This window comes from Protopterus annectens, chromosome 16.part0, assembly GCF_019279795.1.
Source record: "Protopterus annectens isolate FY-2018-M chromosome 16.part0, PAN1.0, whole genome shotgun sequence".
Classification (NCBI taxonomy): domain Eukaryota; kingdom Metazoa; phylum Chordata; order Ceratodontiformes; family Protopteridae; genus Protopterus; species Protopterus annectens.
This window is the reverse complement of record NC_056750.1, coordinates 144,425,811-144,451,199: the sequence shown is the minus strand read 5'-3', so window position 1 is coordinate 144,451,199 and position 25,389 is coordinate 144,425,811. Positions and strand designations below refer to the sequence as shown.

At 40.9% G+C, this 25,389-nt stretch overlaps 1 protein-coding gene and 1 pseudogene across 1 annotated transcript in view; both read right to left on the bottom strand.

The window, feature by feature from the left end:
* The window catches only part of LIG3 (DNA ligase 3), a 1,243,614-nt gene that overhangs the window by 654,166 nt on the left and 564,059 nt on the right, over positions 1-25,389 (bottom strand). The window contains exon 14 of the mRNA XM_044058542.1: positions 23,372-23,449. Coding sequence (XP_043914477.1) covers positions 23,372-23,449 — 78 coding nt within the window. The remainder of the gene's footprint in view (positions 1-23,371; positions 23,450-25,389) is intronic.
* LOC122791123 lies at positions 9,572-9,731 on the bottom strand (annotated as a pseudogene).

The following is a 25,389-nucleotide window of genomic DNA, read 5'->3' as shown; positions in this document are numbered from 1 at the left end:
AAAAACAAAGCCATGCATATGGCCTACCTGGAACTGGAGAAAGCCTCTAACACTATTTCCCACTCAGGCATCACTGATAAACTCACCCAGCTGAAGATCAACCCGTATTGTCAGGTGGGTTGCAAACTGACTCACCAATAGAATGCACACAGTCAAAACAGGTGACTCTTCCCCCACTAGCAGACCGATAACCAGTGGTGTTCCACAGGGATCTTTGTTGGAGCCCCTATTGCTCAGAATCTACTTCTCAGATGTACAGGCTAAAACAAAAGGCCTATGGCTGATGAAGTTTGCTGATGATTACAAACTGGGTGCAGACATCGAGTCCCCAAACAGTGTCAATATCCTACATGAGGGACTTACACAGGCAAATGACTGATGCCAAAGTCATGGGCTGAAACTCAATGAAAAAGAATACACTACCATCTTCTTCGGCAAGAACGACGTCCTTGCAGATTACGACATTGATAACACCCTAAGCACACATTCAGTGGTGAGAGATTGGGCACAAAGGTTGACAGCAACCTTTCCTTCGACCACATCTCCACAGTAGCAAAAAAGGCTTTCTACGTCACCCACCTCATAAGTAAGGGCATTGCATCCAGAACAAAATAGGTTATAACCCTCTTGTACTCCTCACTCATCAGGCCAATAATAGAGTACAATTGCTACCTTTGGCATGTAGCTTACCAGGTACCTGCTGCAACTGGATAGACCTCAAAGGTTTCTTAAAAAAGAAGATTCAAGGTCTTCAGTCTGTGTCATAAGCTGACAGACTGAACTCACTGTCACTATACTCTGTGTCTTACAGACTATTACAGACTACTCAGAGATGACCTCTGCCTTGCATACAAAGCGATCTCAGATCCTGCTCTAACGGAAATGCTGCACATTTGTAAATCAAATGGTATAAGATGCACTCACTCTAGAGAACTCAACCTAGTATGTGAAGTCAACAAGATTTGCTGGAGAGACAGCTATGCCTCACAGAGGTTACCTCTCCTCTGGAACAAACTTTCAATTCAGGTAAAGAAAAGCCCCTCACTGACCCTATTTAAGTGTAATTTGGATGACTGGATGGGAAACAGCAAATTCATCCTGGGAGTTTCACTTGTGTCCCTCCTGTACAGGGGGCAGTAGTTGTTGACGTAGTTCCACTTAATATCTTGATATTCATGGGAACAGGGGGTTGCACTTGGCTAGGCTTGTAAGGGCCCTCTGCCATTAGCCTAGTAACCTCCTATGATCCTATGTTAAACACGTTTATGAAAGTATCACTCAAGACATGGGCAAACATACATTATCATTAAAGAAAACAAACATTATACAACACACATCTTTTCTTTTTTGTAATTATCATGTCCATCAGTACATAAATTGCTGAATTCCTGCCTTCCTTTAAACCTCAGTCCTCCTCCTGAACATTATTCTGCATGTACTGTTCCTATAATTTCCATTTATTTCCATGTAATTTGCTCCTTCCCTTTTCTAAAAATTCCTTTTACAGTTTTTTTTTCGCTTTTATAATACTCAATACTTCAAATATAGTTGGTTTACACTTTTATTTTTATTTTCTAGTAAATGCTTTAAACTTAATAAGGCCTTATTATGACTAGGCAATTCAGATCATATGCCCCAGCTCAAAAAAAAAAAAAAAAAAAAAAAAAAAAAAAAAAAAAATCATATCCTTAGTTATTGCCATTTGTTCACCCAGTATTTCTGACAGAGTACTCTGTAGGGAATTTTTTAAATCTCCCAACTCATTACAATCCCAAAACATGTTCCCAGTTACCTCTTTTTACTCCATCACACCTCCAATAGTAATAGTTGCTATCTACATGAGGAAAAATTCTAAGAAGACTGCTTGGGGTATAGAAATACGCATGCCAACACTTCCAAACCAAGATCCTAAACCTTCTGGACTTGACTGCATACTTTGGAGCCGTACATATGCCCTCCCATTGTTCTCTTGCAAATTGCTTTTCCAATCTCTCCCCAATCTTTTTTAACCTCTTCTGACTGATTCTAACAGCATGCAATACTTCCTATGTCCCACTAATTATATGTTCATTAACAACAGCTTCTGTTCTAGATTTTACTAAAAGAATGACCAGAGTAGGTCTTTCACTTAAGATTACCTTATCCCTTTCTCTTGGCATATACTCTGATATGAATCCCTAGTAGGGAAGGAAGTCTCTAGCTTGCTGTCCAAATGTCTTCTTGGCCTCATCCCACTCATTACCTTTCCCTGTCTAGTTATTTGCTCCTAATACCTTGGTTCTTTTGCCAGTATTCTCCAGTAAATTCCAAACCCTTCTTGCTTATTCGTTGTAGCCCTACATGCAAGTCGACACTAGTGGCAAAATCACCTTTTGTCAGCTTAGTACTCAGAGTACTTTTTGCTATTTTATGAATACAATATTATGTATAGTTATCATTCTCCTTGCAATCTTTCTTTCCATTGACTTTCTGCTATTCGGTATTCCACAGCCAGCTTTCCTTACATACCTTATTTCTATACCTGGCTCGGCCACGTCTCTGTTCTGTAGTCCTTACATGTGTTATTTTGAAACACTGTCATTCCTCTTCAACTCCACCTATTTCTTCTTCTTCCTGAGATGCTAGAGCCCTGAGCAATTCCTTGAACTCTTGTGCTTCCTCTCCAGTCAACTTGACCTTACAGCCTTCTCTGACCACTGACTGCAGCTGACGATGGCAACCAGTGGTTTATGCTGTAGGCCTAACTGTTTCACTTGTAATGGCTTTGTAATCACTGATTCCACCCTAGTGACCTTTCCTTACTAGGAGGAAGTCTACATGAGTTTCATATTGGCCACTCTTGTATGTGATCTTGTTACAGTCCCTGTTGCTGAACCAGTTACCATCAAGCCATTTGCCATATAGAACTCTAGAATGGCATCTTCTCCTTTATTCTTGTTGCCCTACCCATGCAGACCCAGGCAGTCCTCATATCCTGTTCTGTCTGTCCTAATATGTGCATTCAGGTCACCTATTATCAACACTAATTCATGCTGTCCTGCTTTACCTAGTAAGGCCTGCAACTGCTGCCTGAATGCACTCTTCTTCACTATCACAAACCTGCTGTGGGGTACAGGCTGAGAGTATTTATACCGCCCTAATCCTTACACTGGAGTCTGACTGCCATGAGTCTGGACACTGGAGTCTGACTGCCTCGAGTCTGTTACTAATTATGATGACAATCGTCATTGCCTTCTGAAGTTTCTCCCTCACCACAATTCCCTTACCATTTCTAGTATGTCTGCCTCCTGAAAACAGAGTCTGGATCTCAAGATGAGTGGATTTGCTGTACTACTATTTCATCTTGTTTCCTGGATACATAGTATGCCCTGCATCTTGTTTCCTGGATACATAGTATGTCTTGCCTCCTCTGCACTGTCCGCACTGTGCCAACTCAGTGACCCTACACTGTGTGCAGCAATTCTTAGTTCATGTTTGGCAGGCTGCTTGGTTTTACATCCAGCTTTTTCTCAAAAGAACTATCCCAGGTAACCCAAGCCAGGCAACTGGATACTGGCCAGCTAGTAGCTTACTGACGCAAGGTTGATGGGCTTTATGGTGGGCACACTCTGGCCAATAAGGGTACATACAGACCTTTTACTGTTAGCATGCGCTCCTGGCATAGGTTGCAGGAGGTCAGATCCTCAATCAGCTTATCACCAGCAAATACACCTGCCCACGTGGTGACATCACTCAACATGATAGACTCACTTGGAGCCAATGTATACATTATCACATGACTATCCCCAAGACAGGGCATAGTCTTTGATCCATGTTCTGTTGTTAAAGTGCAGACTAATAAAACAGCCTGTGAAAATATTGCATAACATGGTTACATGGACAGGTGATGGACAATTGGGATAAGTATGAGGTTTAAAAAACATTTTTTGCTTGCATGACAGTGGTTGTAAGAATACATTTGGAATTCCAATTATAACTGGATAACTTGGATACAGTTACTTACAAAAAAAATAAAACTATGCAAAGTTGCCCTAATAGTCCTTCGCTGTTTGGTGTTTAGTACAATTATAAGACGTGTGAAGACAGAAATGAGGAGAATTAGTTCAAGACATTAAAACTTCAATACTTATGGTACACAACAGAAACCATATGGTCTGATAAGAAAAGGAAAAGGCACAAAACTGTGTCATATATTCTGGATATGCTAGAAGAAAAGCTTTAAAACATGTAAGACTATAAACAGAGAAAAATAAATATAAAGAATATGATGACAGAATTGGACACAGTATAGTACACTTTCTGAAAATAAATATTCTTATTAGGCATTACATTTTTTGAGGGGAAGTACAATGACAATGGACAAGAATTTCAGAACAGATTTGAGAATTGGTTTATTTTTCATGAGCATGTGCACTTTCACACAGAAAGACAGTGTATTCGGTTAAGTCAGTACTAAAGGGCATAGAGGTATATGCAGCAAGTGCTTGTGGTTCATAAACTTTGTTAGACCTTGTTTTGACTGTGTACCAGCAGTACACTTAAGGTAATTTAAACTGGATGTTCAGGAAGTGAGAGCAACTGTGTTTGAGTACTCTGACTTTTCGTTTATAGATTCCAATTATTTTTATGTGCTTTATACGTCTAAAAAAAGATGGAGGAGGATGCACAATGTTAATGATGTGAAGCTAGATGTAATTAGCTTTCCCATAATTACAGAGGATATTCAGAGAGGTAAGATTTACTGCATCTCCTTTTTTTATCTGATGTGCAGAAATGACAAGTTTGCTTCAAGACAGCAGGGGTACAAAAGAGCCTGGTTCTAAGCATTCTAATCTTTTAAAATATTATTATATATATGCAAGAACAAGTACGCTCAAGACACTTATTTAGATGATATCTGCATAAGTTATTACCCATGAAACCTTAGTAAAAAGATCCCATACATTAACTCTATCGAAAGATTTGCTATTTACCAATGTTTGTTTTGAGTCCTGTATACATCTGCCATTTTTGCCCTTCATAATCATTAGGTGATGTTACCACAGTCACAAATTAGTTATACTATGCTATAAAAGTCAAACCAGCACCTTTAATGTGCACACATTCATGTGTACAATAGTGGAATTACAAAGAAACACCACTGCATTTCAAGACAAAAATTTCTTAAATTCTACCACTTGCTTGCTCAAAAGAATGTAGGTTTAGTTTTGCTTCATAAGTCTGAAATCCATGACATTATGAAAAAATAAGAAGTTATGTACTCACCACAACGTTCCATGTTTGCTGTCCTTGATCTTGCCTGCCTTCTTGCTGGTTGGGTTCGGAACCGATCCTCGGCTCCGACTTGGCTGTATACTATAGCTCTAGAGCTTTTACTGTCTCAAGGCTAGCCCCTATCCCAACATGCCTAGCAGGAGTTGCCCAGATCTCGTTTGTGATAACCCAAACACTAGACTATGCAAGTAAAAAATTAATTGATTGTTACATATAAGAGAACACCTGTGTATAAAGGTGTAAATAATCTGCAAAGGGATAGAAAGGGAGTCTAGGTCTAACCAACTGGTAGATAAAGGGAAACTCAGCCATTGTAGCCAATGAGAGGAACTCCTCTCAATCCTCCAGCAAGGGGGAAGGCAAGATTAAGGACAACAAACATGGAACGTTATGGTGAGTAGATAACTTCTTTATGTTATGTTGTCCCTATCTCGCCTTCGTTCTTGCTGGTTGGGACCGCGTCCCCAGCACCTGTTTCTTCTGCGGCTCACTGGAAAAGACTCCTCAGGACCATGGAACCAAAGGATGCCCTGTTCTGGGAGGCCACATCTACTTTGTAATGAGTGATAAAGGTATGAGGATTAGCCCAGGTAGCTGCCACACAGATCGAATCTAAAGGCAGTTTGGCTTGAAAGGCAATAGAGGTAGCCAAGGCCCTAGCTGAGTGTCCTCTAACTTTTCCTGGAAGTTTTTTGTTCCGTAAATCGTAGACGTAGGTGATGGTGTCTGAAAGTCACTTAGATAAGGTCACTTTTGAGACTGAATAATCTTTTCTATTCTCGGCAAAGGACATAAACAATTGGGCGGATTTTCTGATGTCCTTGGTCCTGTGTACATAGAAACGTAACTGTCTATGAATGTCCAATTGCTCGAGCTTATACTCTGCCTTGTTGCCATGTCTGGGGAAGAATACAGGCAGCTCTATGGATTGATTCAAGTTGTACTCTGAGCACACCTTTGGTAAGAAGGAGGCATTGGTTCTGAGAGAAACTCTATCTTTGTGGAAAATCAAGTACGGAGGACGAATTGATAAGGCCTGTAATTCTGAAACCCTCCTGGCTGAGGTAATGGCAGTCAAGAAAAGGGTCTTCCATGTTAAATTTTAGGGGACAAGTAGCAGCTGGCTCAAAGGGGGGAAGAATCAGAGCTGTTAACACTAAATTTAGGTCCCGGGGGGTTATCTTATTGGAGATCTTAAGAGAATAATACCTCTTAGGAATGCTTTGCATAGCCTATGGGACATAACATTAGAGCCCATTTCTCCCACATGAAAATTAAAAATGGCAGCCAGCTGAACCTGGATAGCAGCTGCAGCTGCTCTTTGCTCAAAAGTTTTAGCAAGAAATTTGAGAATCTTTGAAATGGTTGCAGTAAAGGGATCAATCTTGTTCTTGTGTGCCCAAAAAGAGAACCTCTTCCATTTACTACCATAAAGTTTCCTGGTAGTGGGTTTGTGGGAGGAAATCAAAATGTGTTGAACTGCCGGGGAAATATCAGGAAGCCTGGCTAAGACTGGAAGTGGAGAAACCAAGCTGTCAGCTTGAGAACTTGGATGGAAGGGTGGAGTGCACCCGACTGATGCATCAGGAGATCTGGAACTGGGTCCAGGATCCAAGGCTCCCCCTGCAGATGAGGCCAAAGGAATGGGAACCATATCTGATGAGGCCAGTAAGGAGCAATGAGGATTATCTTGCAACCCAGTGACTTTGGTTTCTGATGAACCTTGGGGATCAGGGGGAATGGTGGAAAATCATAAAGCAGTCCCAGGGGCCAATTGTGAACAAGTGACTGTCCCGGTGGTGGGACTAGGGCAAAGCAGCTGCTGCATTTGTTGTTGAGGGGGGTAGCAAAAAAGATTGCAGCATGGATTTGTGAAAAATCAAGTCTGCAATTTCCTGTTTCAGAGACCACTTGTGAGGCATCAGAATCGCCCTGCTGAGCTTGTCCACTATCACGCTGGATTTCCCCAGAATGTGCGTTGCGATCAGAAAACGTTGAGAAGATATTGCCCATTGCCATACTCATAGAGCCTCCCTACACAAGGGATAAGACCTGATTCTGCCCTATTTGTTGATGTACCATACAACTAACATACTGTCTGTCTGAAATGCTATAGTCTCTGCAGGTAGAGAGTCTTGAAGTGCTTGCAACGTCAGAGGCACTGCTCTCATCTCTAGGACATTGATGTGCAAGTGGTACTTGTGTTGCTGCCAAGTCCCTTGAACTGTCTGTCCCAGATCATGCCCCCCACCCTATCTGGGAAGCGTCCGTGGTCACTGTGGCTACAGGTTGGGGGGTTAGAAATGGCCTGCCTGTTGTCACCAGAGGGGAATGAAGCCACCATTCTAGATTCTTCTTGCAGGACTCCATGATTAAAATCTGATGCGTCATTGGTAAATCCTGGAATGACCAATGAGCAAAAAGGAGCCACTGTAGAATTCTCATGTGGAAACACGCCATAGGGACCAGAGTAATTTCTGCAGCCATTGAACCCAAGACTTTGAGAAAAAATCTTGCCTGAATTCTCTTTTTTGCCATGAGGATTGAAACTTGACAATGAATGGCTTACACCCTTTCCTGAGGCAGCTTTGCTATCATGGCCCTAGCACCTAAATCTGCCCCTATAAATGTAATATATTGAAAAGGCAACAAGGCAGACTTTTCGTAGTTTATGGTGTTGCCTAGTTGTGAACAAGTGTGAATTGTGGAGTCCCTTGCCTTGATTAGTTGATGCTCGGTGTAAGGAGCCAGTCGTCTAGATATGGAAACACCCAGAATCCTAGACGCCTCAGGTAAGCCATAACTACTGATATGCATTTGGTGAACACCCTGGGGGGCCGTGGTGAGACTAAAGGGCAGAGCTCTGAACTGGTAATGACTGGCTCCCAGCCAGAAGCATAGATATCTCCTGGATAGCCTGCCCATTTTTATGTGGTAGTACGCATCCTGGAGATTGACAGAGCACATCCAATTGTCCTGACCCAAAAAGGGAAGAATGGACTGCAGTGTTACCATCCAGAACTTTGTTTTCTTGACTGATTTATTCAGTCAGCTGAGATCCAAAATGGGCCTCCAGTCCCCTGTCTTTTTTGGAACTAAAAAGAACCTTGAGTAAGTTCCGGATTCGATTTGGTATCAGGGACTTCCTGGATGACTCTTTTTTTCTAGCAACCTTTGAACTTCTAGGTTTGCTTGATCCCGAAGATTGGGTGGAACATCTGGGACTGACAATGCTGAAGATTTGTCTTTTCCTTTGGATGACTCCGATATTGAAGCTGATGAAGATGGTGGCTTAGTGGACTTGTCCTGTTTTTTTGCTGGCTGAGTCCCCTCCGTAGATGCATCAAAGGGGGCCTTTAATAAGCCTCGCAAAATCAGTTTATTTTTTCTCTCCTGCAGGAGCTGAGAACTGAAAGCATGACATATAGAGCACAAGTCCTGCAGGTGTATGGCCCCTAAGCAATATACACAGCTTGTATGCCCGTCCATAAGGGACATCTTTTGGCAGCACGAGTCACACTTCTTAAAACCCAAAGGTTTTGTCTCTAGTGGAATCCTTAGACATAGTTAGACTGCTAGTATGCGAACAAATACTATCAACTAAGAACAAAGGCCCTGAACAATACACAAAGTTAAATGCCAATAAACTAGTTTAACTACAAACAAACAAAAAACTTTTTTTTTTGGAAGGAAGGAGTGAAGAGGGAGAGCCTCTAAGCTAAAATGGTGAACACCCCCAACCGAGGAGAGCCTCTAACTTAAATGGCTGCACCTAGAAAACAAGGGAATAAGGGGAAAGCCCTCTAACTAAAACCGGGGCTGAAGGGAAGGAGAACCCTCTAAGTTAAATGGGTTCACAAGGAAAAGGTAGGCCTAAAGTAAAACGACAGCCACAACAACAAACAACAACGGAAGGTTAGAAAGAACACTAACCTATGACGAAACTCTCTAACATTAAATATCTAACAAAGATTTAACAAAATATTTAACAAAATGTTCGAATTTAGTCAAAAAGAAAAACACTTAGACTGAGCCAGTATTCCGCAATCTCGACGCTACAAATGGCAAACGAGATCTGGGTAACTCCCGCTAGGCATGTTGGGATAGGGACTAGCCTCAAGCCAGCAAAAGCTCTCGAGCTATAGTATACAGCCGAATCGGAGCCAAAGATCATCTCCGAACCCAACCAGCAAGAACGAAGGTGAGATAGGGACAACATAACACCTACAGATACTGTTCATCTCAGCTTTCTCAGAAAAATTAAGCATTACTTCTTACCAAGACTAAGGTCCTTGACACGTGTGTGCAGAATCATACATGAACATCAGGTAACTGCTAGTATGTTCACACCTGCAACTGCATGAGTAAATGTAAAATCCACTCAAGTGTTAATCTTGGTCAAAGTTGAGCAGATTGGAAATGAGATGAATTAATCCAACTGCTCTCACTCAGACCGTCATAAAGCAGCTGGATGGCTATACAACTATACAAGAAACATTTGCTAGTAAATTGTTTAGTTAACTGGTTCTGGGAGAGGGGGTCACAGTGGCAATCTTCACATTCTCCCAACAGGGCATTAAAAAGGAAAAATACGCACTAGGTATCACACTAGTCATGGCTGACGGCAGCAGGGCTGACACCCCAAAAGGACCCCCCCCAAGTACCAATCCCATCTCCAAACCAACCTATAAAAGACTGCAGCCAGGAGCTACTTTCATATGCCAGCCAATGATAAGGATCTTTTGGTAGGAAGATGGAAGGGGTACTTGTGTCAGAAGCCTTTCCATTTGCATACACTTGTGAAATGGTAGAACTAATAGACAACGAGAGTTTCAAGTAAGAGGTAGAAAGGAAACCAAAGCCAAATGCTGTCAGACTGTATCCACTATTCACAGTCTACCTCAAAATGTTTTTAAGGAGAGCCAAACTGCTCATGCCTTACAATACAGCACCCAAAAGGACATCCAAAAGTCACCTCCAGCGAAAGTTAAGTCAATAAAACTAATAGTTCATTCAATTTCAAAGCTTCTGAAACGAGTACAACTTTGTAATAATCTTGGTTAAAGTTGAGAAGATTGGAAATAAGATGAATTAATCCAACTGCTCTTACTCAGACCGTCATAAAGCAGCTGACTGGCTATATAACTATACAAGTAACATTTGCTAGTAAATTGTTTCGTTAACTGGTTCTGGGAGTGGGGGGAGGGGTCATCTTCACATTCTCCCAACAGGGCATTAAAAAGCAAAAATACGCACTAGGTATCACACTAGTCATGGCTGAGGGCAGCAGGGCTGACACCCCAAAAGGAGTCCCCCCCCCCCCCAAGTACCAATCCCCATCTCCAAACCAACCTATAAAACGACTGCAGCCAGGAGCTACTTTCATATGCCAGCCAATGATAAGGATCTTTTGGTAGGAAGATGGAAGGGGTACTTGTGTCAGGGGCCTTTCCATTTGCATACACTTAAGAAATGGAAGAACTAATAGACGAGTGTTTCAAGTAAGAGGTAGAAAGGAAACCAAAGCCAAATGCTGTCAGACTGTATCCACTATTCACAGCCTACCTCAAAATCTTTTTAAGGAGAGCCAAACTGCTCATGCCTTACAAAACAGCACCCAAAAGGACATCCAAAAGTCACCTCCAGCGAAAGTTAAGTCAATAAAACTAATAGTTCGTTCAATTTCAAAGCTTCTGAAACAAGTACAACTTTGTAACAAACTGAAGGTCAATAATACTCTTAAAACATTCATCTGACTGCAGAGAGAAATGCGTCTTAACTCCTGTAAGTGATCTTGTACAACTCTGAACTAAAAAGAAGGGTATTACATAACTGGCTTACAATATTCCCTAAATCCATAAATTAGGAGACAGGTACGTATAAGCTAAGTGTGAGACACGGACTGGTATATGGAAAGAAGACACAAAGTGTACAGCACCAATATATATGCAAGATTATGTGATTATTAACAGCGAGATTTAACAACTAGGGTAATAATAACCGTGACTGGAATTCACACACAAACATACACAGTACAGTGCTAACCAGCTTCTTCAGTGGCCATGCTACGGGTATAGGTACCTGAATACCCCAAATATACTCCATATTAGCCTGAAAATACATAATGGTCACTCAAAAAATTTTCTGAAATTCCACTTCCTGCAACCAGGTAAAGATCTCCTAAATGGTATTCCTAATAAGGATGTAAAATGTAAATGCAGCACCATTATCCAAGTCTTTCAAAAATGTGTCAGGGAGAGACAGGCAACAACTATGGACACAAATATGCACTGCAGCATATTTTATTCACCACAACAGCAATAGCACAAGATGTCCACAGGGTGTGGTTTACTGTTTTCTTGTTTGCCTCCACATGGTGCTTCTCTTAAGCCAGATCCTTGTTAGATGAAAAGCCTTGAAATTCTGCAAGGCATTTCATTCAAAAAGTGACCCATATGACAAATCATGGCAAAGAAACTGTGGGCACTAAATAACAATGTGGTTTCACCAACAACACATTTACCCAGCTTGTCTAAGGATCTGTCTTCTCTGCCCTAGTGCCCCTGAAACTAATAAGACATGCAGGTGTGGGATGAATGATCATAAAATTACCTAAATCTTCCACTGTACAGTAAATTCAGTCTGCCTTATTTGCGCCTCATTGAAAAGTGTACAGATCTAGTACTGATCTAGTTTCCATTCATGAGGGTCCATTTTTGTCCTGCTCAGCTTATCTGCCACATAACATTGTGCTGATGGAATGTAGGGTGCCTGTAACATGACTACTGTGCAAAGGGGATAAAACTTGGTCCCACTTTGGTTGTTGATGTATCACATGACCGTAGTATTGCCTGTAACAATTTGAAGAGGTCCTGGAGACCAAAGACAATTCAGAGAGTTGTGTGCCTTGATCAGGGCAAGCATCTCGTTCATATTTATGTGCTTGCAGTCTGTACTTGGTGTCCCACACACCTTGCAGTTTTATCCCTCCAGAAGCTGTTCTCCAAGCAAAGTCTGAGGTACCTGTGGTGAATGACTGCTTTAGAGCACGGAAGAACAGGAGACCTGGTTTTATGGGATATATGCTGTCTCCACCAAGTGAGTTCTCTTCTGACAAACCCCAGGACTGGGATTTCAAAAGAAAGGATGAAAAGCAATACAATAAAAGGAAAATAATTTTGACCAAAAGTGAGAAGAGTAATTCCCAGAATGTTAAAGCCTTTGTCAATGAAATAACAAAACTACTCAATAGCTTAATAAAATCCACCAAAGATAAGTCTGAGGCTAAAACAACTACTCAAGCCAAAGATAATCACAAGGCCTTTTTTATTTATGTTCGTAATCTCAAAAGCACAATACAGCAATGCTCTGAGTTGACTGTGAATGATGTTACCTAAACTAAGGCTGTACATAAAATTAACCTACTGGCTGATAAATTTAGCTGTAACATTACCCTCCTCTCCCCTCAGTGTGTCCCTCAAGATATACCTGAATCTGGCTCCCTCCAGGTACCACATAAGACAAAGTTCTAAAGTGCAACCAAAACCTAAAAATACTGCATGGATGGGTCCTGACAATATCCCTAGATACATTTTAAATAGCACGAAGCACAATTTAGCCATACCCCTAACAACACTGTTCAATCTCAGCCACACCCCTAATAACACTGTTCAATCTCAGCCTCTGCACAGGTCTTGTACCAAGTGAATGGAGAACAGCTACAGTCATTCCCCTGCATAAGGGAGGACCTTCCATACACCCAGGCAATTACAGACCCAGAAAGTCTGACCAGCCTAATACGCAAAGCCATGGAAAGTCTTACTATAGAACCGATCAGTCAGGAAATAGGGAACCTCCAAACACTGTAACCGTCTCACTTTTTTGGATTTGTCAAAGGCAAGTCATGGTTACTCAATCTGGTAAGATTTTTTGAAAAGGTCACCAAAGCAATGGATGAAGGCAAAATAGTACACACCTCATACCTCAACCTGGCCGAAGCTTTTGACACAATCCTCCACTAAGGAATAGTAGAAAAGCTAAATAAACTGGGACTACATCCTTACGTCAACAACTGGCTTCCCAACTGGCTCACAGATAGGACACAGCAAATAAAAACAGTGGACTTTACCTCCACAAACAGAACAGTCACCAGTGGAGCCTCCCAGGGTTTTGTGCTGGGACATCTCCTGTTTGGCATTTACTTTTCTGAAGTAAAAGTAGAAATCCAAAGAGCTATGTCTGACTAAGTTTGCAGACGACTGTAAGCTAGGAACATTCATTGAATTGCCAAATGACTTTGCCAACCTCCAGGAAGGTTTGCACAAATAAATGATCAGTGTGAAAATTATGGACTGAAACTAAATGCCAACAAATGCATTACGCTATCATTTGGGAAGTCATCGTCCATAGGGAACTACCGCATTGACAGTATGCTCCTAAGAGCTGACCTAGTTGTTTGGGATTTGCAAACTTATGTGGACAGTGACCTAACTTTTAACCAACACATGTCCATTGTTGTAAGAAAGTCCTTCATATTGCACACCTATAAATAAAGGGATTGTGTCTAGATCTAAGGATATCATTATCGCCATTTACTCGGCCCTTATTAGCCAAATCATTGAGTATAATGCCCCCTTTGGCATGTATCTGTCTTGACACAAGCAACAAATGAACACCTGCTTACTAAAAGGAAACAAGGCCTAAACAACATGTCCAACATGAGCTGACTCAAATCCATGTCATTATACACTGTATCCTACTTACAGCTAACAGGTCCTTCACCCAATGCCGATGGATTTACTGCAAATCAGCAAGTCAAATGGCATCAGAAATATTCTATCTAGGGATCTAAAGCTCATCTACAACATCAACAGAACAGTTTGGAAGGTAAGTATATTTCACAGAGGACACTGCAGTTCTGGATCAGATTCTCTCTCCATTTAAAACAAAGCTCTTCCCTGTCTATATTCAAGCTCAACTTGGATCTATGGATGGGAAACAGAAAATTTACCCCAAGACTGCCCCCTACTAATGGGCAGAGGCAGCTCCTAAATGCTTTATCTCATGAACGGTTCCCCTAAAATGATATATGGCATGATCCCAGTTATTTTCATTTGGGACAGTATATAATTACACACCACGGGATGGGTAAGACCAATCTCTAACCAAATGGGACAGGTTAATTCGAGCAGAAAGAGGGAAATTGGCTGGGCTTAAAATGGCCTGCAAGGGCAGCTAGCACAGTACTTAACTATGAACCTATGTTGGTGCTTGGATCAAAGAGAATTAAGACACCATTGCATCTTTCTCATGTGGAGTCTTACCCAGGGGTATCGTGATAATCACAGATGCCATGAGACCACAAAATTCTGAGGTACTCCTTCACAGAGACTGAAATCTGAGTGGGAAACCATAGAAACTGATGTAGATGTAGTTCTTTTTTTCCTGTGGAAGAAAAGCTCTTTGAACTTAAGTGTCTAGCTTACAACAGAATCCTCTGTGAAGAAGTCAAAAAGTCTTTAGAATGTTCTCTTGGTATCCCAGCTTGTGTAAGAAATCTCTCACCCAAGTAAGAGATTCCTCACAGTTTGAAAAAATACTCTGAAAAGACAAGCAAGCTGTATAAATATAGTAAAATGTGGATAACTCTGTAGCCTGGAATGACAACTATTAATACAACTGAAGCTAGACGTTTTGTGAACACTCTTGGGGCAGTGAATAGTCTAAAGGGTAAGGCAGAAAACTGATAATGAGATCCAGACACACAAAACCTTAAGAACCACTTGAAGTCTGGATGAATACGGATATAATGATAAACATCTTTTAAATAAAGGGTTACTAGAAAACGTGAATGAGGAAAAAGAGCTAACCGATTATGAAGTGGCACTGTTTTTCAACTTGTGCAGGAAATAAAGATCTGGAACTGGCCCCCAAACACTTTCTTTCTTTGGCACTAAAACATCTTTAAATAAAAACTTTTCTTGACCTAGGAAGAAAGAACTGAGGCAATGTGGCAACTGCCTCATGTACACTGACAACCCATTTCTTCTAGTTCACACAAATTCATTATGTGAGAGGTGCAGCTATACAACCTTGAATCCAGGCTCTCTCACTCCCTAGTCAGTCCATCTGATACTAAGCAGGTTGTCAGTGTACACACCTCACCTCCTGTACCTACCAAACCAACAAAAAATAAAAGTAGATATGTGGAGGTCCTTACAAGTAGCTTACCTAAACATCACAGACCTCCCAAACACAAACACATGCACACTTCACATAATACATCCTATGCAGAACATAGTACACATAATGTATCACAGACCAGTGTTTCTCCAGTCAAGTCCCTAAGACATATTACAGAAACAAACATCTTAGTCATAGGTGTCTCAGTTGTTAGACACACAGAGGTCCCTCTCACCAGGTTGAATAAGGAAAAGTTCACGGTCAGCTGTCTGTCAGGTGCCAGGATCTGCCACATCACACACGCGCTCAAGTCTCTCAAAAGGCACTGTTATGGCTCTGTCATAGTCTACGTTGGTGTGAACGACTTAAGATGTACCTCACTGGACTATATGGAGAAAGACATGACTGAACTCTCGGATTATGTGTTTCAGGCAGGTATGTCTCTAGCCTTAAGCAGCATTTCACCTTCACCTAGGATAACACTTCTCAATACAAACAAAAAATGACTGACTTCAACAACTGGTGTCATTCAAAGGGGATCTAGTATTTGTCAGCCTGGGATGACATGGTCGATAGGCCTCGATGCTTTGCTAGAGATGGTCTTCATCAGCCACCCCTGGGATTTTGGTTACTGGCTAAGGCTCTTGCCAGCCCCATAGTGTCTTTTTTGGGCAATGTCACAAGAACAAAATTCCCCACATAAAAATACCATCTAAAAACAACCTCAATGTTATGCTGCTAAACACTAGGAGTCTACACCAGAAACTGCACTCACTAGAAGCAGTCCTCACCCTGGACGATGTTGACATTTGTGCAGTCACTGAGACCTGGTTTAAAGCTGCTGAGAGCACCCCAGCTATTCCACATTACATTTCCTTCCACATGCTCAGACCACAAACTGAAGGCATAAGAACCAAAGCATGTGGTGCTTCAATATTCATTAAAGATAAATATACCTCTAGATTGGTTAAGCAGCACGATTCCCTTGAATTACTTCAGATGCAATTGACTGTGGGTAAGACCCCTCTTTGGGTCATTGCCAGCTATAGGACCCCATCCATGAAGCAGGACATCCACTTAGCCTACTTGGATCTACTGAGTCAATCAAGATACAATCAAACACCCTAATTTTGGGGGACTTTAATTACCTGTCCATAGACTGGGTAAATTATACATGTTGTAACTCACTTACCCAAGGGCTCCTGGACTTTGTTAACTCCAATGCCCTGGACCAGCTGGTTGACACAACCACAAGGGTCTCAAACATCCTAGACCTGGTGCTCACCAACATGGGGACCGCTGCACCACCCCTAGCGTGTGGCCATCCCGGGTCTATATCAGCATCTCGAATGCTGACAATATCGAATTTGATATTGTCGCATCGAGAATGCCGAAAGGGCAGAACATCGAATGGGTAAACAGAAATCTCCGTAAGGGGAGATTTCCGTTTACCTCAATGTAGTACGGTCTCGGAGTTGTTATATTTAAGTAGCGGGGGGTGTGGGGGGTGCAGGGGAGCTTGCCCCCCTGCCTACACACTTTAGTATTTTTTTTGGGAGGGGTTATTTTTTTATCGGCATTCGAAAATGTTATAGGTCGAACATTTCAGTTTGACATTTAGTGATTCGACCTATTTCATTTTCGAAATGCTAATATAGACCTGGCCATCCCTGATGACATCTGACCAAAAATCAGTCTCACTAGAAGTAACTATAAGACAAGATCCCCTCTTAATAACAACTAGACTAAAAAACTTCTCCATGGCAAATTACAACCTCTTACATGACGGCATAAATAGGTTCATAGCCCCTCCCCCACTGATGGAACAGACACCTACACTGAATTATACATCAATGATTTATACAAGCACCTGTACAACTGCATTGACCCTGCCGTACCTGATAGACCCAAAGATCTTCATGGAAAAACAAAACTTGCCTGGTGGACAGCTGCCATTAATAGGCTATACATCAGTAGAAAGAAACTGCTGTCTAAGAGTAGAAAGGAACAGTCTCAAAGCTGGAAACACTCCCTCCTCAATTTAAACAAGCAAATAATAAAACTCCTAGTGAAGTCCTCCAAAGTCAACTACAAATCCAAATTAGCTTCCCTAAGTAAAGACAACCATAAGGCATTCTTTAGTTCCATCCGTAACCTCAAAGGTAAGGCCCAGATTTGTGCTGAACTCGTAGTTAATGGTACTACGTATATAGAACCTGTGGATACAGCAAACCTGCTACCTGACAGGTTCAGTGAAAATTTCACTCCCCTGTCCCCACCACATATACCTCAAAGCAGCCCCAACACTTGTCCCCCCCCGCTAGTATCTCTGAGGAGCAGGTCTTAAATGCCCTCTCCAAGGCCAAAAACACAGCATCTATGGGACCAGAAAACATCCCGGGCTGTGTTCTACATGGGTTAAAACAGGAATTAGCATCACCATTGAGCATGCTTTTCAATCACAGCCTAAGCACTGGTTTCATCTCAGAGGAATGGAAAACAGCTACCGTCATCCCTTTGCACAAAGGGGGAGCATCCATGGACCCCGGGAACTATAGGCCCATTAGCCTGACCAGCCTTATCTGCAGAGCCATGGAATGAATCATCATGGACCTTATTAACAAAGTTATAAGAAATCTCCAAATGCTCAACCTCACCCAGTTTGGCTTTGTCAAGGGGAGATCATGCCTGTTAAACTTGGTGGACTTCTTCAAGACAGTCACCAAAGCTCTAAACTAGGGCAAATCTGTGCATACGGCCTACTCAGACTTAGTCAAGGCCTTTGACACAATCCCCCACTCAGGCATCATTGATAGACTCACTCAGTTGAGCATCAACCCATATATTGTTAAGTGGGTTGTAAACTGGCTCACTGATGGAACTTATACAGTCAAAACAGGGGACTCCACCTCCTCCAGCAGGTCTGCAACCAGTGGTGTTACATAGGGATTGGTACTGGGACCCCTACTGTTCAAAATCTACTTCTTCGAAGTACAGGCTAAAACTAAAAGCCTGTGGCTGACAAAGTTTGCTGATGACTGCAAAATGGGAGCAATCACCGAAACCCCTAGTGATGTCAACATCCTGCAAGAAGGTCTTATGCAGACTAATGACTGGTGCCAAATTCATGGTCTTAAACTTAATGCATAAAAATAAATTATCATCCCCTTCAGCAAGGGTGATGTTCCTGCAAACTATCATATCAATAGCAGTACCCTAAGCACAGGAGATATGGGCACTCTGGTTGACAACAACCTTCATTTTGATCACCATGTCTCCACAGTGGTAAGAAGGGCATTTTATATCGCTCACCTTATAAGTAAGGGCATTGCCTCCATAAAAAAAGAGGTTATAACCCCCTGTACTCTTCCCTCATCATGCCAATAACAGTACAACAGTCCCTTTGGTATGTTCTTTCCAAACACCTGCAGCAATTGGAGAGACCACAAAGGTTCCTTAAAAATAAAATTCAGGGTCTTCAAGATCTTTCGTATGTGGACAGACTGAAATCATTGTCACTTTACTCTGTGTCGCAAAGACTGCTCAGAGGCGACTTGTGCCTTGTATATAGAGCAATCTCTGACCCAGCTTTAATGGAAATGCTGCACATACACAAGTCAAATGGCACAGGGGTCACTCACTCAAAGGACTTTAACCTGGTATGTGACATCAACAGAACTTGCTGGAGAGACAGATATGTCTCACAGAGATTGCCCCACCTTTGGGACAAGCTCCCCTCATTGGGCCTATTTAAGTGCTATTTGGACAACTGGATGGGTAACCGGAAATTCACCCTGGAGATTCCACCTGTACCCCCCCTCTTGGACAGGGGCAATGGGTGCTGATTTTAGTGTCTGCTTGAGCCAGACACCCTTGGGAACACTGGTTGAACTTGGCTAGGTTTGCAAGGGCCCTGGGGCCATTAGCCTAGTAACCTTCTATGATCTTATGAACTGGTTCTATCACTCCCTGGGACAGCAAGTGATGGACAGGCAGAAATAACAGCCTGGTCTGGTGGATGAGGAATTACCCCCTGAAATGAAGGGAATTAATTCCACTGCCACCTGTAACCCTGATAAATACAATTCAGAACCCATTTGTCTGAAACTGTTGTCAAAGAGAAAAGTGGAGAGTCAGACTTTCTGGAAGGAAAAAGGAAATGCCAGGGTGGGAGGAGGGAAGAAGGTCCGTTAAAACGTCATTCTAACTTGTTAGATTGTTCTTGGTTTTGGGGGGGGGGGGGTTCCTGAATTCTTTTTGGAACCCAATTGCCATTTCTTCTTACACTTCTGTTTTCCTGAATTTTGTTGGACTGTTTATTTTGTTTTTGCCAAACCTGGATGAGGGGTTAGGAATCCCTTAAAATTTTAGAAAAGAAAGGCTGTAAAATCTTAAGAGATTTCATGTACCAACTTATGCCTTTCATTACACTTTTTGATCACCCCTGAAGTACGGGAACCAAAAACTAAATCTCTATCCAAAGAAGAATTTAAAATCTTATTTTTCACATCATCTTGGGAGATTCTGAGAGCATTGCTGGGCAAACATCCTCAAAACAGTATCACTGCCACTGTTCATATTCCTGCAGGAAGTATCACCCGAGTCATATACACACACACTAAACAAAGAGTAGGGACTTGTACAATGGAAGAAACTAAATTATTACTAGAATAAACTTTTAACATATGAGCCTGATGATTCAAAATTCTGAAAAATCCAAGTTGCAGAAACATACACTTTGCCCCCATACTTATCAATAATCTTCCCATCCTTATCAAAGAGTAGGCAGGAATAAAGTTAACTGAATGTTTAGCAACAGTAGGATTAATTAAAGCTATAGTTGATGGGTCATGTTTAGGAAGTGTATAAAAAGTTGAAAAGACAGAGGAGCTTTACACATTCTATCTGCTTTTCTTTTTTTTTTTTTAGAGGCAACAGGTCGACAATGATCAGGAAGATTACACGGAGTGACACACACATTTCCTCCACAGCTGACAAAAGTGGAAGAACTGATGAAGGTTCTGGAAACTCATTCTGCAAAAGCTTATAGTATTTCATGAGAGAATGAGAAACCTCAGTGTTCTTGCAATGAAAAACTTGCACATTCTGGAAATAGTTTCAGAGAAACTGAAACTCCAGTTAGAGAATCATAAACTGAGCTCTCCTCTGAGTCTGAAAGAGGAAACTGTGGAGAAACTCCTGCATCTGTCCCTTCATCTTCCTATCCAGATTTAGAATCTTGAATTTCTACAGGGAAAGATGTATCCCTCTTTATCAGAAACCACCTTATAAGAAAGATCAATAGCCTGAATTACACCCGGAGACAGACCCAGTAAACTACTTCTGTCTAAGGAACTCTGGGAAGGAGTACATACATGTTTAGTTTTCGGTTTCTTTTTGACAGAAGAAAATGAGGCCAACAGTGTTATTAATGGCAGCAATAGTTTCCTGGGGATGGGCACAACATTCTGACAAAACAGGGAAGTTTTCACTGTTCCCTCTCCTAGGTCTGACAAGAGTGGCTCTCCCTTGCCCACTGAGGGGACTCCCAACAGCCAGAGAAGATGTTGTTAACCCATGGCCCATAGTTGCTGTAGGTATTATATCAAAGGGATCCAAGGTAAGAGAGGAGTGGTCTGAGGAAAAGGATATGGTCACAGCAGATTCACCCATCTATGGCTGTGGCAAACTATTATCCTGCTATAGTGGCAAAGGCTGTTTGCTTAACTTTTTCTTGTGGCTGGAAGGACAGACTTCAGGACCACTAGTTTGTCCATGGTCAAGTCAAAAATGATACCCATTTCCTGGAGAATACAAGTAACTACAGCTGATGTAAGTCTTTTAAAGTCACATTTTTCACACACACACACACACACACACACACACACACACACACACACACACACACACACACACACACACACACACAAAAAAAATAAAAATAAAAGCAGTAAAAAAAAAAAACTTTTAAAACACTTTGCTTGCCATAAAAAGTGACAAACACAATTGTGCCTCAGAAAAATGGCTTTGAATTACTTTTAACTTTTAAACTGACAGGAAAAAAGTGAGCGTTCATTCCAAAACAGGCAAGTACAATAAAACAAACAATTTTTAACCAGGAAGGTTTTTCACCAAAGGGAACACAAGCCAACCACTGATCTGTCAAAGCCCACCAAAGAACACTCTCTCTAATGGCAGGAAAGCCCTGAAAGGCTTGTAACTCAAATCCATCTTTTTAGTCAGCTCAGCTGGAGATGAAAAGATGTTTTGGGTGTGTGGAGGTGCCCTGAAGCTCTGGAAGCTGGCCAGCTGTTACATTCTATGTAGCATATCCCATACAGCTAAGGCTACTGCAGCACTTATTGTTGGGATTACCTAAGAGAAGTCAGTTAAGGAAAAATCTAGGTGCCCTTGAAAATGTCCTGGAAACCTGCAAATGTATTACTTTCTTGGTGGCAGACGAGGCATAAATAATTAGGTGGCAAATTGTTAACAGTATCTACGAGACTAACTCCTTCTCAAGCACTGAATCTGGGGAGTCAAAGACAAAGAAAATTTCTGCTGCAGAAATGGCAGTATAGTAGCTAACAGTAGCAGTCAGACTGACTAATGGCCACAGAACTGTCAATTCAGCTGGAGGAATAGGGATGAACTAGAATGGTGCTGATGAGGTTGACCACCAGAAATGTGTTCAAGGAGATGACAGCAGCTACAAGCATCACTACTGTTGCTAATAGAGATTCTGACTTAGAACTGTGCTCTCCATTCTGTTGGCAAGATGACTAACAACTGCCTCAGGTTCGTGAGATGCATGCTTACCTAACTGGCTACTACTCACCTTGTCCTTAGAAATATTTTTTACAGTAGTTTCCCTTTCCCAGTACCTGAAAAAGGTTAACCCTCAAGATACTGCCCTTCTCACATCTGGGAGCAGACCAAGTAGGAGTTAAGTACACTGACTGAAGACATGAGAATAACACAGGATAAAGATGATTTCTCCTGTGTTGTCTCTAACATTGACTCTGCAGTGCAACAATGAGTTTTGCTCTGCATTGCCATGAAGTACATGTACATCAAATGCAGTAAGGACATTCTAGAATGCTGAGCTCAACTCTTAGAAAAATCATCTGATGTGCAAGTCATGAGAAGGAATTTATTTTCCACTGGATATGTTTAAGATATAGAAAAATTACTAAATACATGGGCAGAGAAACATGACATTGAAAAATATCTACATTTGGACAGAAAAAGAACTCTAGGTCCAGAAAAGCAAAGCACAGGAAATGCTTCAGCTGTGTTCCCCACAGGAGAAAAGAAGTGGACAGCACTTCTAGGTACTTCTCTTCATGTAATCATATTACTAGTTAGCCATCAAAAGTGTATGCAGTCAGTGAAGATAATAGCTGGTCAGACACAAACACTAGTTATACTAGTCAATACAGACCTATAAGCTAGTTAGGCAAGCTTCCAGGTTAAAACGCCCAACAGAGTGTAGTACTTCACAATGAAATAAAATGACACACTAATATTATTGCAAAAAATGAAATCTTCATTTCCATTACAGCTTCATTTTCTATAAATAATTTCCCCTCTAAAACTTTTTTTTAAGTTAAAAACAATGTAACATATTTAATAATGATTAATCATCAAACAGCTTCCTCAACGTATGAAACTGTTAATAAAAAGTTCTGTATGCTGATAAAGTGAGTTTAGCCCTCGCATGCTACTCTGTATTAGATAAACGCTGCTTTAGAGTGCAAACATTTGTGAGATTCGCATTCTCAAGTTTCAAGATGACAACATACCAACCCAAATTAAGTTCCGCAGTGACACTGGATGCTCACGAATGAATATAAAATAATATACAAATTAACAGCAGGTCATCATTACCCAGGTGACAGCAGTGCAAACTCACCTTCACATCCTTCAACACTAGGCCTTCTAACCCCTCCTTGATCACACGAGTTATCATGTCAGCCAGATCAGATGCTTTCTGTAATAAATTGCACAGAAAAAAAGATAGTTAAGAAAAATATGTATCTCAAAACTTTCCTAATTACCTCATTTACCCAAAATTAATTCTAAAGCAAAATAATCAAAAATTCCACCCTCTTCACAAAATGAGTTGGTAGTGGTCTCACAAACTTCTAAACTGGTCCTATTACAAACAGATTTCTCAAAATAGGGAGTCAATTATGGCAGACCTCACTGAGCAATCTACCTACTTCAAATTCTGTTATTAGAAAACAATAAAGTTTGCTTCCTAAAAAAAAATTATGGATAAAGCTAAATAATTTTTTTGGACAGTCTCTAATTTCATAAATTTTAGGGAGCTGTACAACACTCTTCAATCGTGATACACATTTAAGAGCTTTAGACTCTTGATCATACGCAACTCTGAATGCCTCTAAGAAATAAGGTTTTCGTGCATGTTTTGGGTAAATGAGGCAATTAGGAAAATACGAATACCACAGCAGGCATCTGGAACATATTACACACCAAATGGTCTATTGTAGTTATAGAATAAGAAAATGGATTGTACGGTGAAAAAAAAAGCCAAACCAGAAAACAAATCAAACCCACATTTAATAACACCAAAAGGTAAGCACTTTTCTCTCAAATGTATGTTACACTAAACAGTGACTTCATCAGATCTACAAACTAGTCTTAAATACCTATATCAAATCACAACCACATGACCAATTAAACTCTTAAAACTTCCTTATTTTCAAATAACATTTAAAATTCAAAAATTATTACTATTAATACCTTGTTTTCTACATGCATCACATAAAATCTGACATCTGTACTCTTTGCAGTCAATGTTTGCTGTTCCCCCTCTCTCTCTCTCTCATATTAACGGGAATGTAATATAGCATACCAAAAACTGTTAGGCTTACAAAAGGAACATGTCTGAGAATATTTGTTTATAAAGTGCATTCACGTTACTTTTTTTTTTTATATATATATTTTTGCATGGGTGTTCTCATAAATTAAAATTTGAACTGTCTGTATAAAATGATTTGCAAGATGTGCATACTGGTACATAAACTACATACTTAGTTCCACATGAAAAACAACCAAGCGAAAACTAGGTTTTAGACGTGTTGGAGCATACCTCTCAACCTCTCGGTCAAGAAATCTGGAAAAAAAATGAAAATAACTGGGAGAACAAAGGCCTGAAATCAGGAATGGATTTTAAATATTGCTTTTACAATCTTAGAAAACTGATAGAATAACAGGTTTTGCATTAGTATGCATTTTCTGAAGAATGTGAAGTCTGAAACTCAAATGTCTACCAATATTTAATAACTTCGGTCCTCAATGAATTGCCAGAAAGCCACAAGTTTTATGACAAATGGACCAAAAATATAAGGCAACAATTTGGATATTCTGTGAAACCTTGACAGTTCAGTGGTTATGTGTTGGAGGAATAAACACGGAGACCTTCATACATGTACCTACACATGCTGAAATCCATGCATTTTTGTAGGTACCTGTCTCACCCTTGACTGTTTCCTTTTCAAAAATACTTTTAAATTCTCCCTCCTATTACTAAACATCAAATTATCTCCAACCCTTCCAAACACTTTAGTGGACCTTATTACTATTTTCTAGTTGTTCCTTAACCTTTTTAATACAACCAATGTCTGTGGTAAATTTTAGATTCAAGGCAGTTTCCCCACAACACTGCTGTAACCTCCTCAACCCTATTACTATTATTAATAACTGGACATGTCCTTCTCACCCTTGAAAATTTACTTTAGCATGTTTTGAGGTCAACCCCTCAACCTCAACTCAAATCTGTAACTGCTCTTGCTACTGAATATGTCAGCCTCAGTGGTTAAATTATGAAGCGTAATGAGCATGATCTTCACAACATTATTTTTAAATAAGTTGGATGTATGCTACTGCAGTTTTATAACTCCACAC